The sequence below is a fragment of the Dromiciops gliroides genome, chromosome 3 (assembly GCF_019393635.1).
Source record: "Dromiciops gliroides isolate mDroGli1 chromosome 3, mDroGli1.pri, whole genome shotgun sequence".
Classification (NCBI taxonomy): Eukaryota; Metazoa; Chordata; class Mammalia; order Microbiotheria; family Microbiotheriidae; genus Dromiciops; species Dromiciops gliroides.
In genome coordinates, this window is record NC_057863.1 from 458,779,668 (window position 1) to 458,795,831 (window position 16,164).

A 16,164-nucleotide genomic window follows, 5' to 3' on the forward strand; every position below is an offset into this window, starting at 1 on the left:
GTAAAACACAAACCAATCATTTTAAAAAAATTAAGAGTACTAGTCAGTTATATATCTTCAAAATTGTACATAATTAAGGAAACATGTAATATCTGTTAAATCCATTTTCATAATTGACCACAGGATGCCATCAAATATATTAATTTTAAAAAATGATCATGATAGATTATGTTACCTGAACTAAAGTTTGTCCTTCAGCTCTTGAATTTCTCACCAGATGGCTATTACTTGAGCCTAAGAATGAATGCGGTTGTCTGTTATCTGCCTTGCCCAAGTTCTGGCTGTTGTGGAAACTACCTGGTTCCTGGTATCCACTGTCAGAATAAGAATTCATTTGTGTTGAACTCCTTGAGTTACCCAGTGATCCTGTAGGATTTAAACCAGTACAGAAAAATCTTCAGTATACATTTTTGATGTGCAAATTTTAAAAGCTAATGAAATTAGGATGAACTCTCTCCCCCTCTAAGAATATTTAGAAGATATACAACAGACCCTCACTTTCATGGAGAGATGTTTGCTCTGGTGAATATAGCGTCCCTTGTTCTGCTTCTGTCCTTATGAGATAGGTGTTAGGATGGACAGTGTCAGAAGCTCGAGGTTTGCTTACTCCAGTATTTGGCACATCTGTAAAAGGCAAGTTTATTCAGTTAGCTCTAATGATGATGTATAACATATTGAAATGTTTAAATTATTTACCATCGGCATACTCTAATCTCTACATTAATACACCATCATTTAGCTCAATACATATAATTTGCTTAACTTTGTCCATAAGAACTTAAAATATTATATATAGAACTAAACAATCTAGTCATAAGGGTTCCAGAATATTCTACAATAAAATTTTGTCAAATTTCATGCACTTTCAGAGTAATTTCCAAGAATTTGCCAATAATGCAAAAATCACTTGCCATCTACTAAGCATCTCTGTTCCTTTACTGAAAAACTACCTCAATGGCCAACTTCTTCAGGAAGGTTACATCAATTAATATAACTAATGGCCACCTATAATAAATCTAAAAAAAAAAAAAAGATTTTTCATGTCCATTAACCTTAAAGGAAAGTTATATACAGCTCCTAATACTATGCTAGACGATAATCACTTTTAAGTCAAGGACTTGTCTTTTTATGTTCTGTACTATACCTACTCTCATGTATACTTAAAAAAATAACCAATATGCATTTATTAAGCACTGTTATGAGCCAGCACTGGCAATACAAGTATTAAGAATGAAACAACCCATATTCACAAGGAGTTTGCATTATTTCAAAAAAAATTGTTTCTGAAATACTAAGCATTTACTTTTTCTCCCTTCCACCTTTCTTACCTACTGAAAAAACAAGAAACAGATAAAACCCTTGCATCATACAAGCAAAACCAATTTTGATGTTGGTCATATGCAAAAATGTATTTTTCATTCTGCATTAGTCCTTCATCTGTCATGAAATGAGTAATTTTTTTTTCCCATTGGGCCTCTGGAATCATGATTGATCATTCTACACTTTCTTGTTTCATTTAAAGGTTCTGCACATCCTTCAAATCTTCTGTTCACCTGGATCCCCTCCCCCCATTTAATAGTATTTTTTTTCCCAATTACACATAAAGATAGTTTTCAACATTCATTTTTGTAAGATTTTGAGCTCCAAATATTTCTCCCTCCCTTTTTACCCTTTCCTCTTCTGAAGCCAGCAAGCAATCTGATACAGGTCATACACTAAAATCATGTTAAACATATTTCCTTATTAGTCACGTTGTGTAAAAGAAAAATTGGAACAAAAGGGAAAAACCATGAGAAAGAAAAAACAAAGAAAAGTGAAAATAGTATGCCTCAATCTGCATTTAGACCCCACAGTTCTTTTTCTGGATGTGGACAGCATTTTCTGTCATGAGTCTTTTGGACAAGAGCTAAATACATCATAGTTGATCATCACACAATGTTGCTGTTACTGTGTACAGTGTTCTCCTGGTTCCACTCACTTCCCTCAGCATCTGTTCATGTCTCTCCAGATTTTCCTGAAATTTGCCTGCTCATCATTTCTTAGAGCACAATAATATTCCATTATATTCATATACCACAACTTGTTCAGCCATTCCCCAACTGATGGGCATCCCCTCAATTTCCAATTCTTTGCCACAACAAAAAAGAGCTGCTAGAAATATTTTTTGTTCATGTGGGTCCTTTACCTTTTTTTATAGTCTCTTTGGGATATAGACCTAGTAGTGATATTGCTAGGTTAAAGGGTATGCAGTTTTATAGCCCTTTAGGCACAGTTCCAAACTGCTCTCCAGAATGGCTGGATCAGTTCACAACTCCACCAACAATGCATTAGTGTTCTTAAAATTTCTACCTCTATATCTCTCATATATGACTTTTCTCTGCACTCATATATTTAACACCTTGGTTCAAGCCACCATCACCTCTCAGTTTCCTAATTGGTTTCCCTGCCTTAAGTGTCTTACTAACACTCTAATCCATTCTACATGCATCTGTCAAAATGATTTTCCTAAAGCCAATGAGATCTAACTAGGTCATTCCCTATTCAGTAAACTTTGGTGGCTTCCTGTTGCTTCTAAAATAAAATATAAACTCTCCAGTTTGGTTTTTAAAACCCATCACCAACTGGCCTCAACTGATCTCTTCAGACCACCTCCCTTTGCCATGTCCACTCTATGGTTCAGACAAGCTGGCCTCACACGTGACACTTTTATCTCCTGTCTCTGCCTTTGTGTTAGCTGTTTTATGATATGGAATATCAGCCAGCAAGATCTAATCACGTTACTTGGAAATACAATGAATTCTGTTTTGGATATACTGAGCATGAAGGGTCCCTGAGACATTGAGTTTGACATGTCTAATAAGACTAAACTCAGAGAAGAGACTAGGGCTGGATATATAATAAATTTGGGAATCATGTGCATAAAGATGACAGTTAAACCAACAGAAGCTGATGACTCAAAAAAAGAGGGAGATGAGAACAGAGCCTAGGACAGAATCTTCAGAAACACCCACTGTTAGAAGTAAAATGGAGTTGGGGGTGGGGGAAAGAAGAAGTAAAATGGGAATGAAAAGCCAGCAAAGAAATCTGAGAAGATGAGTCAGACAGACAAAAGGTGAACCAGGAGGGAGTAGTGTCATGAAAACCCAGAGGAAAGAGTATCCAGGAAGAGTGTAGTTCAACAGTGTCAAATGTATGGGATAGATTGAGAAGGATTAGGACTGAGAAAGGAACATCAGTTTTTGTAATTAAAAAAATCACTTGTAGGTAGCTAGGTGGCACAGTGGATAGAGCACTGGCCCTGGAGTCAGGAGTACCTGAGTTCAAATCTGGCCTCAGACACTTAACACTTACTAGCTGTGTGACCCTGGGCAAGTCACTTAACCCCAATTGCCTCACTAAAAAAAAAAAATCACTGGTAACTTCGTAGAGGGCAGTAATCATTAGATTAAAATGAAAGAACCCTGTACCTAGCACTAAAAGTAGCAAATTAAATGGTAAATACTTTTCCTTATCCAATTATCTTCTAACTCTATTAGTTTTTTCTATCACATGAATACAAGTGTAATTTTAACATTACCATCTCATTTCAACTGCCCACAGCCTTAAATTTAGCAGCACCACACTATTTCCAGTATAAACAACACAATCTCCTCCATTCCCCAATTCTTGATCTTTTGGAAACTCTCTCCTCTCTGGGCCTGTAGCACTGCTTTTTTTTTTTTTTTTTTGCAGGGCAATGGGGGTTAAGTGACTTGCCCAGGGTCACACAGCTAGTAAGTGTCAAGTGTCTGAGGCCGGATTTGAACTCAGGTCCTCCTGAATCCAGGGCCGGTGCTTAATCTACTGTGCCACCTAGCCGCCCCTGTAGCACTGCTCTTAATACTTTTCCTACCTGCTTGCCTGCTCCTTCTGAATCATCTTTGTGGGATCATCATCTATTTTTCTCTACCTGTGGGTATATCTCAAATATTCGCTGAGGTTTTTCTTCTCTTTTTTCTTCATATTCTTTTTTTGGTGACTTCATCAGTACATATGGGTCAATTATAATCCCGAAACATATGAATCTCTAAATATCTAGGTCTAGAGTCTTTTCTGATTTATAGCCCCATACCACAAAATATTAGACATTTCACACTTTAAAATCAACTTGTCCAAAATAGAACTGATCATCTTTCCCCCCAAATCCACCCTTCTTCCAAGCTTTCCCATTTCTATTTAGGGCACCAACATCCTACCAGTCACTCAGGTTAGCAACATCAGATTTAGCCCAGATTTATTCCTCCTCCTTCCTCAGCCATTTGCCATCATGTCTTATCAATCAATTCTATTTCAACAATTGTTTCCTACATCTGTTCCTTTCTACTCACAGGGCATCATCTTCATTTAGACCTACCCCCACCCCCTCCCTGCAAAGATACTAGAATCACATGAACAATTTTATCTAATTCCTCTTTTTTTTTTTTTTTGCCCTAAGTATCTCGATCACTTCAATAACAAACTTTTCTTTTATTTAATTTGCCCTATATGTTGCTGCTAAAATAATTTTCTGGCTCCCTTTTTTAAAGTCCTAAAGTAGCTCACTTATATTCAGTTGTAAATCATAAGGTCCTCAATGATTCCCATCAACTATTCTCACCTTTCCTGCTTACAATCTGGTTAGAGAGAAAGACATAAAGGTAAAAATTGTAGTTATTCAGCCTAAAAGTCAGGCCAAAAGGCAAATCTTTGTCCACATCACATTTCCCTCTCCTGACTTTGAACTCTGAATGGAATTAACCTATTCCTTCTTTCTGCCAACTGACTTATTTTCAGCTCAGTGGTTTTCCCCTAAACTCCAATAGGCAGGCATAAATTATTGATGATAATTCATGAAAACCACATTTTTCCCAAACAGAATGTTCCATTACTTTGTATTTATGGCTATCTTTGTCAACTAATGTTGATAGTCTCATCATCTCAAAATTGTTAGCTTCTGGAGGGCAGTAATTCTCTCTAAAGTATAATGGTGAAATAACATGGTTTTTGGTAAGATGAATTTACAAGCCTTAACTACAAGTATAGCAGTGGCAAAAATATGACAAATTCTAAGAAAAAGAGAATGGGGAAAAAAAGTTTGATTCAACTGGCTTTCAAGAAAAATCTCAATCTTTAATTGAAAAAAAATGTTTAATGCTTCTTTCAATAGTCCAAATATATCATGAAAGTCAATGCTGTAATGATCTCTCAATTAACCACTAATGGAGTAGGTACAGAGGCATGACTAATCCAAAAATCATTTACATTATTTTAGGTACCAATTTGCTTTAGTTGAGTATTAGGATTAGTTTGTATTCCCTGATTATGCTGCAATCCTTGACATAGAAAACTATGAGCTTTCAGATTCTTTGACTCTAACAGTAAAGATTCAGTTCTCCCTTCCAATCCCCCCATTATCCCAAAAATTGTATTACTGTTGTCATTCTTCTTGGTTTTGTTTACTTAATTCTGCATCAATTCATATAAGCATCCACATAATTCTCTGAATTCCTTATTTTCATCTTTTCTTACTGAATAATTTTATTCCATAAGATTCATGTACAAATTTATTTAGTCATTCCCAAACTCATGGAACTCACTGTTTCCAATACTTTACTACTACAAAAAGTGCTATGGATATTTTTGGAGTATATGGAGCCCTTCTTTCTTTAACATCCCTAGGATATATGTCTAGCAATGGGATCTCTGTGTCAAAGGGTTTGGAAAAATTTATTTATTTTTCCAAAGTATAATGGCGGTCCAGAATAGCTGCAGTAATTCATAACTCTGTCTGAGTGGATCAGTGAGCTAGCTATTAAGCAGTTCATGCAATACTATTTCCATCTTTTCTCATATTTACCAATTTGTGAATGTGAGTAGAAACCTTAAATTTTTCTGCTTTGTATTTCTCTTATTTATTTGGAGCAACCTTTCATATGGCTGTCAATAGTTTGTGATTCTTCTTTTGAGAACTATTCATTTATATCCTTTGACTACTAACCCATTGAGGAATAATAGTATATGTTTGTATTTTATGTCTATATCTATATCTACCCAGAACCTTATCAAGAATAAGTGATACAAGGATCCCCCCTCTCTAACTCAACAGTCATTCTTCTTATTCATGTTTCATTGTTTCTATAAAAAAAAAATGATACTTTTCCAATTTGATGTAATCTTAATTAGCTAGTTTATCTTTTGGGGGAGTAAACTTTCTAATTTTAGGGCGGAGCTTACTTTTGCTGATGTCATTCTACACACAAGGAATGCCCACATTTTTCCTTTTCACCTATCTATAAAGCCTACTCATTTTCTCAAGCTTCACCTTAAATCTTATGTCCATTTCTTTAGAACTCCAGCTGAAAACAGCATCGATGGACTTAGAACTGGCAAGGATCTTTAGAAACTAGTCCAACTGTTTCATTTTACAGAAAAGGAAATTGAAGCTCAAAGAAATTAAGTGACTTGCTCAAGATTGTGTTCATTCTATGGCTCTAAACATGAAAAGTATTGATGGTATTTCTTTATTATTATCCAGATAACCAAAATATAAAGTGGTCTTAATAGTTTCTTCCTAATGAATACTAAAGGCACAAATAATAATTTTTGTTTCTTGGACTGATTTATGACATGTTTGATACGCTTAATCAGGACTATTTTCTGTTATGGCATCTAATATTTTAGAATTATGGGCTGAACTGGATGACTACTGATGTCTCTTTAAAGTTTTCATATCCTATGATTCCTTTTGCCTACCTTTCCTGTTTTCATATTACTTCGGAACTAATCACCAGAACCATTCCTAAGTGGTATGGTGGAGGGAAGAAGTATGGTATTTATGTACCCTCACAAAATGTTCAATTTTTTTTTTTAAGCAAAGCAAAGTTTTTTTTTTTTAAATCAAAATGGGAATGCTAGCCTATCAACTCAATATTCTGCAGGTAGGAAGCCTAATTTCATACATAGTAGGTTGATAACAGACCTTTTGCATTCTAAACCTTGAATTTATCTTGGGGAACTCCATTCTAGACTTTTGTCTACTAGGCTCTAGGATGTTTTTAAAAATTTTCCTATGTCATTTTGGAGGGTTCATTGCCTACTTATTCAACTTGTAATAAGTCATAGAACTGAAGCAACAGCCTTGAATCCTACAATATGGAATTTCAATGAAGATTATAGTTTTTGTGTTCTTTCTGTGGTGCTGGATCTCAATTTCTGGCAGGCTGACAGAACTAGAAAGTAACCCAGGTTTTTTGCATGTTTTCTCATATGTATTTTAATTCTTCAATTATCTTTATACAACAATTCCTGAATGATTTTCTGAAGGACTTTTGCCTGAATAAATGCCAAGTATCTGACAAAGTATTTCCCAGGGAATTGGAGTTGGCGTATATCAAAGCCCAAATGCACAGAAGATAGCACAGAATTGGACATGTGGATAAGCTCTATTTCATTTTACTCTTCACTTGAAAATAATGTTGTTGAAATAAGTCATAATGAAACAGTAACAAAATTAAGGATTCCAAGTAATGCTTTTATAGCAGCACCTAAATTTTCATAACAAAAAGTAGGATTTTTTTTTTAAAAAGAAAAACTGATGAAGGTTTAAATACAATTTAAAATTTGGTCTGCCATATAGATGGCAGCTATAGATGCACACTTATTATCTCATTCTAAACTGATACATCTTTTTAGACTGAGAACAGCAGGTGGTGTATTGTGTCAGAATCAGAAAAAAAATTACTATGGAAACCAAAAGCTATTACTGTTCTGTGCATACTACCATATTTTCTCTATTATCCCAAGCATTTACATACTAACATATGTATATAAACACATATGTGCAAAGGGGACAGATATATGCTGGAAAACCATGAATATGCATACACACGTACGCATCTATTTGCATACTCCTTTCACACAACAAAATGCCCTACTATTTACTAATTGACAAACTACCCTTCCATTTTAAATCTTAAGAGAACTTATTTCTAGGAAAAATATTGATAAGCCACCTTAAACAGAACAAGCACAAGGTGAACAATGGATGACTATGTATTCCTACCCTTTGTTAAAAAACATCAACACAGTTCATCCCCCCCAATAGAAAGTGATAAAAAGTACTTTATCATTTTATTGATGATTTTTACTTTTTATCTCTTTAAAATGTAAATGAAATATAGACTACAGAAAACAAGATTTAGGATAAGACTTGAATACAAATACAGTAACTGCCCTTTTATCCAGGATCAAAATAACTGAAAGCCTAAATACTTAAACAATTTTAAATGCATTTTGTACTTGATGCAAATGAGAATTTGGGGAAGCTAGAGAAGCAGCTTTCAAGAAATTCTAGTGTTTGTTCAGATTCAATCGAATTTCCTTTATCTTCTATATCTCTAATCCAATACAATAATAACAGATTTCCAATGATAACTGTAAAATCATTAACTGCCTTCTGAATTAAAGATTAAATTATCTTCAGTTTAGCATTGGTATTAAGTGTGCTCAAATTCTTGCACATTGTCTATATGTGAATGCATGCATATGCATTTGGAGAAAGGGGGAGGAAGTGGAGGAGACAGGATGGGGATTAGAGGGAGGAAAGGAGTAAGTGAGAGGTGTGGGGGGGATAGGGGGGGGGAGGGGGAACAAACCAACAACCTTTCCTCATGAAATGAGAAAATTCCATTTCCCAATTTCTTAAATGGAAACTTGATCTAATATGGCAAGTCCATAACTGATTAATTTTGCATATCATTTTGGGATGACTATCTTTTAGAGAGAGTTGATATTCCTCCTGATGAACGGCACAGGAAAACCATTGAGGTTGTAACTATTAAGTCTGCCATTTGTCTAGGCCCCAAAAGAGAACATACTGAAAAGGGTTCAAAGTTACATGACTGATTACGATATCAAAAATTCATGATAGGAATGTTGAAATGAAGTATCATTAATACATGAAATACATTTTTGTAAGAGAAAATGTTAGATTATATGAACACTGGTCCCTGATATAGTATACTGAGGAATAATATAGTATTTGAGAGTATTTTTGGATACATCTGAAATCCATATCTTAACTAGATTATTCTGGGATGTTTCAATTTGTCAACTTGCCCATCAGAAAAATGAGCAAGAATATGAATTTAACAATACACTCTGAAGTTCAATGAAATCTTATTTAACTAAGAAAAAAGAACTACCAGAAATATATTTCAATATTCTTGAATTTCTTCTAAGCTCGAGCCATATTCAAAGAAGTAGGTAAGTAGAACAAGTTGTAGGCTTGTCTTAAGAGAAATAATGGATTATAAAAGAAACAAGCATAAAGACCTGCAAAAAATATGTGGCAGCAGATGGTAAAAGAATAAATATGAAGTGAATGAGCATTATGATTCCTTTTGAAAGTATTACTCAAAAATATACAAATGTGAGTGAAAATGCTATTAAAGAGATAGCCAAGGCCTCACTAAATAATCTGGAATTATAACAATACTTGAATACATGAAGATTTCTTCATGTATCTGTTTATATAACATAAAATGAAGAGAGAGGGCTATACTGTGTGCAAAATCACCATGGAAACTTGAGCCCAGGGAAATCAGTAAGGGGTTTTCTACACACGTTGCTTTGTAACGTTTTCAGTTGTATACAGAAATGGTTGGTCTTTAAATACCTCTAGTATTATAACACTGTGTAACTAGTGGAAAATGCTCAAATGTTGCAGTACTGATAACTTAGCTGCTGCTTAACAGACAGTTCAGAGCTATAGCAACATCTTTGGGAAGGGAAGACAAGTATATATGACAATGTCAAGGCAGACTTATTTTTATACTTATCTATCCCATTTTCAAGTGAAACCCAGGTGATCATAAACCTGCAAGGGATAATACAACTATTTCTTTTTCCTTATTCCACTCTAAATTTGTTATTTAGGAGCTCTCTAAACTTCCAAAAAATTAAGTGAAGTGGAGTGGAGGGGGGGTGGTGGACGAGAAGGGAAGAGGGAAGAAGGTGGGGTGTGTGTGTGTGTGTGTGCGTGCGTGCACATGGTGGTAGAACAAGTATTTATTAAGTACCTACTATGTGCCAGGCACTGTCCTAAGCATTTTCAGATATTTAAATTTTGAAAGATAACTTTTTACAGTGTATATATTTCTTTTCTACAAGTCACTAAAAAGAAGCAACATTTAAATACCAATTTTTTACAAACATAATAGAATATCATTGTAAAACTGATTTTAATTCTTATATAAATATTTGTGATATTCTAATGTGTTTATCAAACAAACATTTTCATGGTGATGAACAACATATACTTTATTCTTATAAATAACATATTAAAACAGAATAGTAACATTTATATTTGGTATCTCTCCATGCATACAGATCAAGGATTTATAGCACTATTTAATAGAAACTATGATTCTAGGTACAGTATAAATATCCTTTGTTTAACAGGAATTCATTTAACAGATTTAGAAAGAAACAATTGAAAATCTGACTTTAATTAAAAATAACTGAGCAGAAGAGCAAATTATAACTTTCTTACTACTGGTATCTTATTCCTGATGCTGTTGCTGACTAAAGGTTTAAGTTCCTTCCACTGTGTTATGGCTAAACTTCTGAGAACTGGTGAATAACAAAAACTTTGCCAGGCTTAGTAAATACCATGCTGATGTACTAACAAACTCTGATTATAGAATTTCTGAGCTAAAAAAATACCTTTTTTAAGATGACATAGTTAATAGGAACCTCCATCATGTAAAGAGACATCCTTCAGTTGGGAATTGAGAGATAAATGTAGGCATCATCTACTAATTTGCTAATCACCATTGAGCAGCAAGAGACAGTACTGTCTTAGAATGTACTTCTCCAAAGCTTAGCTTTGTGTATCATCATTTTGTGAAGTCCAATTATATTATAATAAACAATGTGTATTCCTGGATTAAGATGCCTGAAGAGAGAAAGATTAAGTTCAAATGACTGAAATAGTTTAAGTATTATATTTATACTCCTATTTAACCAAAGGAATTAGTCCCTTAAAAAAAGGAAACAGACAAATATCTTCAGAAAATCAATATATGGAGAAGAGGAGAGTATGGAGGAATGAGGGAGGAAGAGGAGTAAAAGAAGGAAATAATGCCAAGGAAATTTTTTCCCCCCAAGGAAATATTTTTTGAAAAAATACACAAGATAAAAAAATAAGGAGTCAAAGATATGGAGGGTTAGTAATACTGATGTTACCATGTTAAATTTAATATAAACTTATAAAGCTACATATTATAGATGCATATTTTCTTATATTTTTCTATTCTTTGTATATGGAGATGTTTATGTTCAAACATGCTTGTTAAGCTCATAATAAAAGAATAAAAATCTTTATAAAAGGGATATAATAGTAGACAATTATGCTAATATAAAGATCTGTAATGACTGATGTATAAATTACAGAGGAAGAAGACTGAGTGGGGAGTGTTAAATATGCTGTCTGACTTGGCTGATATATGTGATGGTAAATTTTGCTAATTTTTTTTTTCTACTTTTAAAATTAACTGCTAATATAAGATGGGTCTCTGGGTTTGGAGAGAGACATATTTGTAAGTTGAGGTAATATGAAACCAAAAGATAGTAATAAATTTTTTTAGGAAAAAAACCAAACAAACAAACAAAAGAAAGAAAACTGATTCTGGGGCTTGTTTAGGATCACATGGCTATAAGGGTTAGGAACTGGGAATCAAATCCAGTTCTTTCCAGACTCCAACTCAAGAAGACCTTCTACAGTGCCACTTTCCCCCTCTTTTTCTATGCCTTAACCTTCCTGATTGTGTCAAGTAAAAAACAATGGATAGAACCTGCAAATTATATACCAGTGAGCCTAACTTTTACTCCTGGTAAAACTCTAAGATATTTTATATATGGTTTCTTAGCAGTTAGCAAAGGAAGCTGTGAACACTAAAAGTTAGTCATGAAAGATTAATATAATTTCCTTTTGTGACTAGGCAACTAGACTGGTCGATCAGGGGAATGCTAGAGACATAGTATAACTTGAACCGAGCAGAGCATTTGACAAGATCTTTCATGTGGATCAATTAAGGTGAAATTTAATAGGAGTAAACATAAAGTTATAAATCAGGGTTCAAAAATCAATTTCACGAGTATGATGGGAGGAGGAGGGGAAGATTAACTTGTGCATTAATTTAGAATTGTAAAGAGACCTGTAAGAGATCAAATCCAGCTGCCTCCTTTAACAGAAGAGAAAACTAAGTCTGACAGGTTAAATGACTTCCCAAGGTCACATAGTGTGAGTTACAAGTTAAACCAAAACTTTAAGATTTCAGAGAGAGAGAGTACTCTTTTAAAAACTATTTGGGGAGATTTATAAATCCTTGAAGGAAGAAGAGGAGTCAAGAGAGAGTAAAAACGTTTAAGATAAGCAACTGAGACAGCAAATGAACAGAAGGTTCCAGGGGAGAAAGGAGATGAAAGGATCAAGGTCATAACAAGGAATACATTCTGGCAAGGTAAAAGGACCTCCCCAGTCTCTTGAGCTTAAAAGGAGATAAGAGAATGAGTGAGGACAAATAGTTGTTCCAAACTGTGGAGGAGATATAGGTCTACTCTAAAGTATAGCTTCTTAAAATCTTCCCTAATCACTGTCCTAATGTACTTACTACCTTTCTGCCTGGCACAAAATAAAATGACTATTTAAATGAATACAGCAATTATTGGATATATAATTAATTTTGCTTAAATTAATATACTGCCTTGTGACACATTTAACTGTCATTCAATTTCAATCAACACACACACTAACTATTGAGGCAGGGATCATGATATGTTGTATTCTTTATAGTGTCTAGAAACACTTAGTGATTTCAATGGATATGAAGACTGAATGAGACTATTAGTCAAATTCTAGGGTACTGGGATTAAATTGTATTTGATATAGGTATTGGGTATTCTTATTTATTTAACTAAATTTAAAACTCTATTTTTGCCTTTTATAACCTTAAGGTGTAACTACAGCAAAAAAATCCCCAAACAAATCCTATAAATTAAAAACTCTCATAAATGGAGAAATGTTTATAAGGCAATTTTGCATCTGGATAGAAAGTAAATTCTAAAATCAAGATTGTAGAAAATGAGAGGTAGTGTATCATAGTGGATAGAGAGCTGGCCTACCAATTGGGAAATCTGGGTTCAAGTCCTGCCTTTGCCAGACTGGCAATGTGACACCTGGGCAGAGTGGTCACTCCACCTTCAAGTGTCCCAGGGAGCTCTGACATTATTAGGTGCAGAGCAGATGTGCATTGGAAGAAGGTCCTCACTGGAGTTCTACAACACAATGATATCACAGGTCCAATTTTTAAAATATTGTGAAAATAAAATCAGCAGATATCAAGAACCTATCAGGAATGAACATATTAAAAGAGATGATGTGTGACTATCCTTTATTAATATAATATGTAATATGTCTTTAGGTATGAGCAAGATCCATCTCTTTCAAGAACCCTGAAAAAACTCAATATTTTTATTATTAAAGTATATGTTCAATTTACTTCAAAAAAGGGCAGTAAATTATAAGAGCACAATGAAATGAAATTGCTTTTTTAATGTAAAGGAGAAGAAATTTCTTTTTCACATAAAAGATTGTACCTGCTGATCTCCAAGGAAACGACTTTTCAGTTGAGCTGGAGGAAAAAAAAGAAAAAAGGGAAACATTTATTTGCTTTATCACAGCTTTATTTTAGATTTAAAAATAAAAAATTTAAGCGCAATTCTGAAAGACTAAAGAAATTCACTTATTTAATAAGTTAATCATTCTGATATTGTGACTTAGAAGCTACAATTTAACCTAGCCTCATTTTTTGAACTGAAAAATTAAATAGGCTGTCAGATCCTTTTTGAATAAAGCTGTTAAGTAGAACAACCTAAGATATATTTATGGAAAGTAAAAGAGTAGGCCTCCATGATGATATTCTATGATGCTTCTTGTGACAATCAGTTTTAATGATAAATCTGCAACATAAAAATTACAAATAAATGTCCTTAAAGGCCGGTAAAAAGCATATAGAAGCATTTAAGAAATCTATTTTATTTTTAAAAAGCCACTTATTAGATCTGTAGAGAAGTAAACTTTTACTTTAAATATGAAACTGAACATGAAAGTGTTCATATTAAAATAAGTTTTGTATATTAACTATAAAACTAGATCAATAGGACGTTAAAATAATCAGTATGCCTTTGGTCCAGCAATACCACTGCTAGGTTTATATCCCAAAGACATTCCAAAAAAAAGAGAAAAAGACCTATGTGTAAAAATATTTATAGCAGCTCTTTTTATAGTGGCTAAGAAAAGGAAATCAAAGGAATGCCCATCAATTGGGGAATGGTTAAAGAACCTGTGGTTGTGGTATATGATTGTGATGGAATATTATTGTGCTATAAGAAATGACAACAGGATGATTTCAGAAAAGCCTGGAAATATTGTATGAACTGATATATAGTGAAATGAGCAGAACCAAGAGAATGCTGTTCACAGTGACAGCAATACTGTTTGATGAAGAACTGTGAATGACTTAACTATTCTTAGCAATACAGTGATCCAAGACAATCCCAAAGGACTGATAATGAAGCATACTATCCATCCTCAGATCTAGGTAAGAATCAGTAAGTAGCTAAAAATTATCCAAATAATGATATGATGAAGAGGAAATTCATCCAAAAAAAATGCTAGCATGATACCCTGATTAATTGGAATGAATCTAATGGGATCTTTCAACTGGAAGTATTCATCTCAATTTACTTTCAAGAGAAAAAACAGCAAGTATACTATACCAAACCACTATATGATAACTGATGCTTGATCATTGGTAAGGAACTAACCAAGGATAGCCTCACATTCTCAGAGTATTTTACCTATAGGTAAGGTTTTCACATATATCTTAATTGCTACTTTGTCATAACAATTTAAATCTTCCCTTCCAAACATGATCCTCCTAGAGTTCTTTATTTCCACAATGGTGTTCTCATCTTTCAGGTTACTTATATTCAAAACCTTCAAATCCTCTCTGACTTCCTCCATCATTTCCCAAGCCTAAATTTTGTTATTTCTACTTGCACAATCTCCTTTTCTACTATATCCTCCTTTACACTTTTATTCAATCCATTCAAATCAGTTCCCTGGTATCAAAATTGACCATTACATACAAGTTTTAAAGGGGTTGCTCTGCTCAAGGTAAGTAACCTATAGAGGTTGCCTCCATTACTTCCCATGGTACCTGCTGATGCTCTTTAAAACCATGCCTCCTGCCCCCAGTAACTGAGGTCCTGGCTATCGTCAGAGCTATTACCCCATCCTCCTGTAAACTAGGTGTCAAATTTCTTTTACAACTCTCTGGTGAAGCTTGAACCATATTAAAATGTAATTGAGAAATGTTTAACAAAATAAACATACTATAAATACAATATAACACAGACAATGTTAATCTGTGGATTTTCTAAATCAATATGTAGCGGCAGGGATACATTTCTATTTGAGTTTGACACTGCTCTGCTCTAAACCACTAGAACACCTCCTGCTCTTCCTGTATAATCTAGGACTCTGACAACAAGACCATTCAACAACGTCTTCCAGAGCACATATATAGAAAGGGAGATCAGGAATCTTGTTCTCACTGGTACTACCATAAGCTACATATTCTCAATTAGAACTTAAATTTATTTTGCATTGTGTGCTAAATAAATTATTGTGGGCAGGGTTGAACACAAACATGCTTGATAATACCTTTCTCTGGGAAAATGTAATCTGCACATGTTTTGATGGGAATATAATCCATTTATACTTTCTATTTATTCTTCTTGAAAATCTGTTGACAATTTCCTAACTCCTTTTAGACTTCTCAATGATTTTAGAACCTAGCCACACTCTTCATTATTTCATACTTCAACCAATGTGACCCTGAATTGTGAGTCTACCCCAATATTATTTCCTTGCTCCTCTTTTCCCTTTTGGAGACATCATCAGTTCCCATGGTCTTAATTATTATCCTTATGCAGAAAATCCTCAAATCTACTGTATACATCTACTGCTACTCATTCCTTTGAAATCCAGACGCACATTGTCAACTACCTACTAGTATA

At 34.0% G+C, this 16,164-nt stretch overlaps 1 protein-coding gene across 12 annotated transcripts in view; it reads right to left on the reverse strand.

The window, feature by feature from the left end:
- PKP4 (plakophilin 4) overlaps nucleotides 1–16,164 on the reverse strand; it is a 247,843-nt gene that overhangs the window by 61,755 nt on the left and 169,924 nt on the right. For 7 of the 12 annotated variants that reach the window (XR_006355508.1, XM_043991465.1, XM_043991463.1 and 4 more), the window contains 3 exons: nucleotides 13,678–13,712; nucleotides 493–624; nucleotides 176–366 (listed from right to left, as the gene is read on the reverse strand). Coding sequence is in view for 11 of the 12 variants with exons in the window: in XM_043991465.1 (XP_043847400.1) it covers nucleotides 176–366; nucleotides 493–624; nucleotides 13,678–13,712 (358 nt within the window). In the remaining variant the exon portion in view is untranslated. Of the gene's footprint in view, nucleotides 1–175; nucleotides 367–492; nucleotides 625–10,743; nucleotides 10,892–13,677; nucleotides 13,713–16,164 lie in introns of those variants that run through there. The other 5 variants (XM_043991466.1, XM_043991462.1, XM_043991467.1 and 2 more) reach the window with 3 other exon arrangements.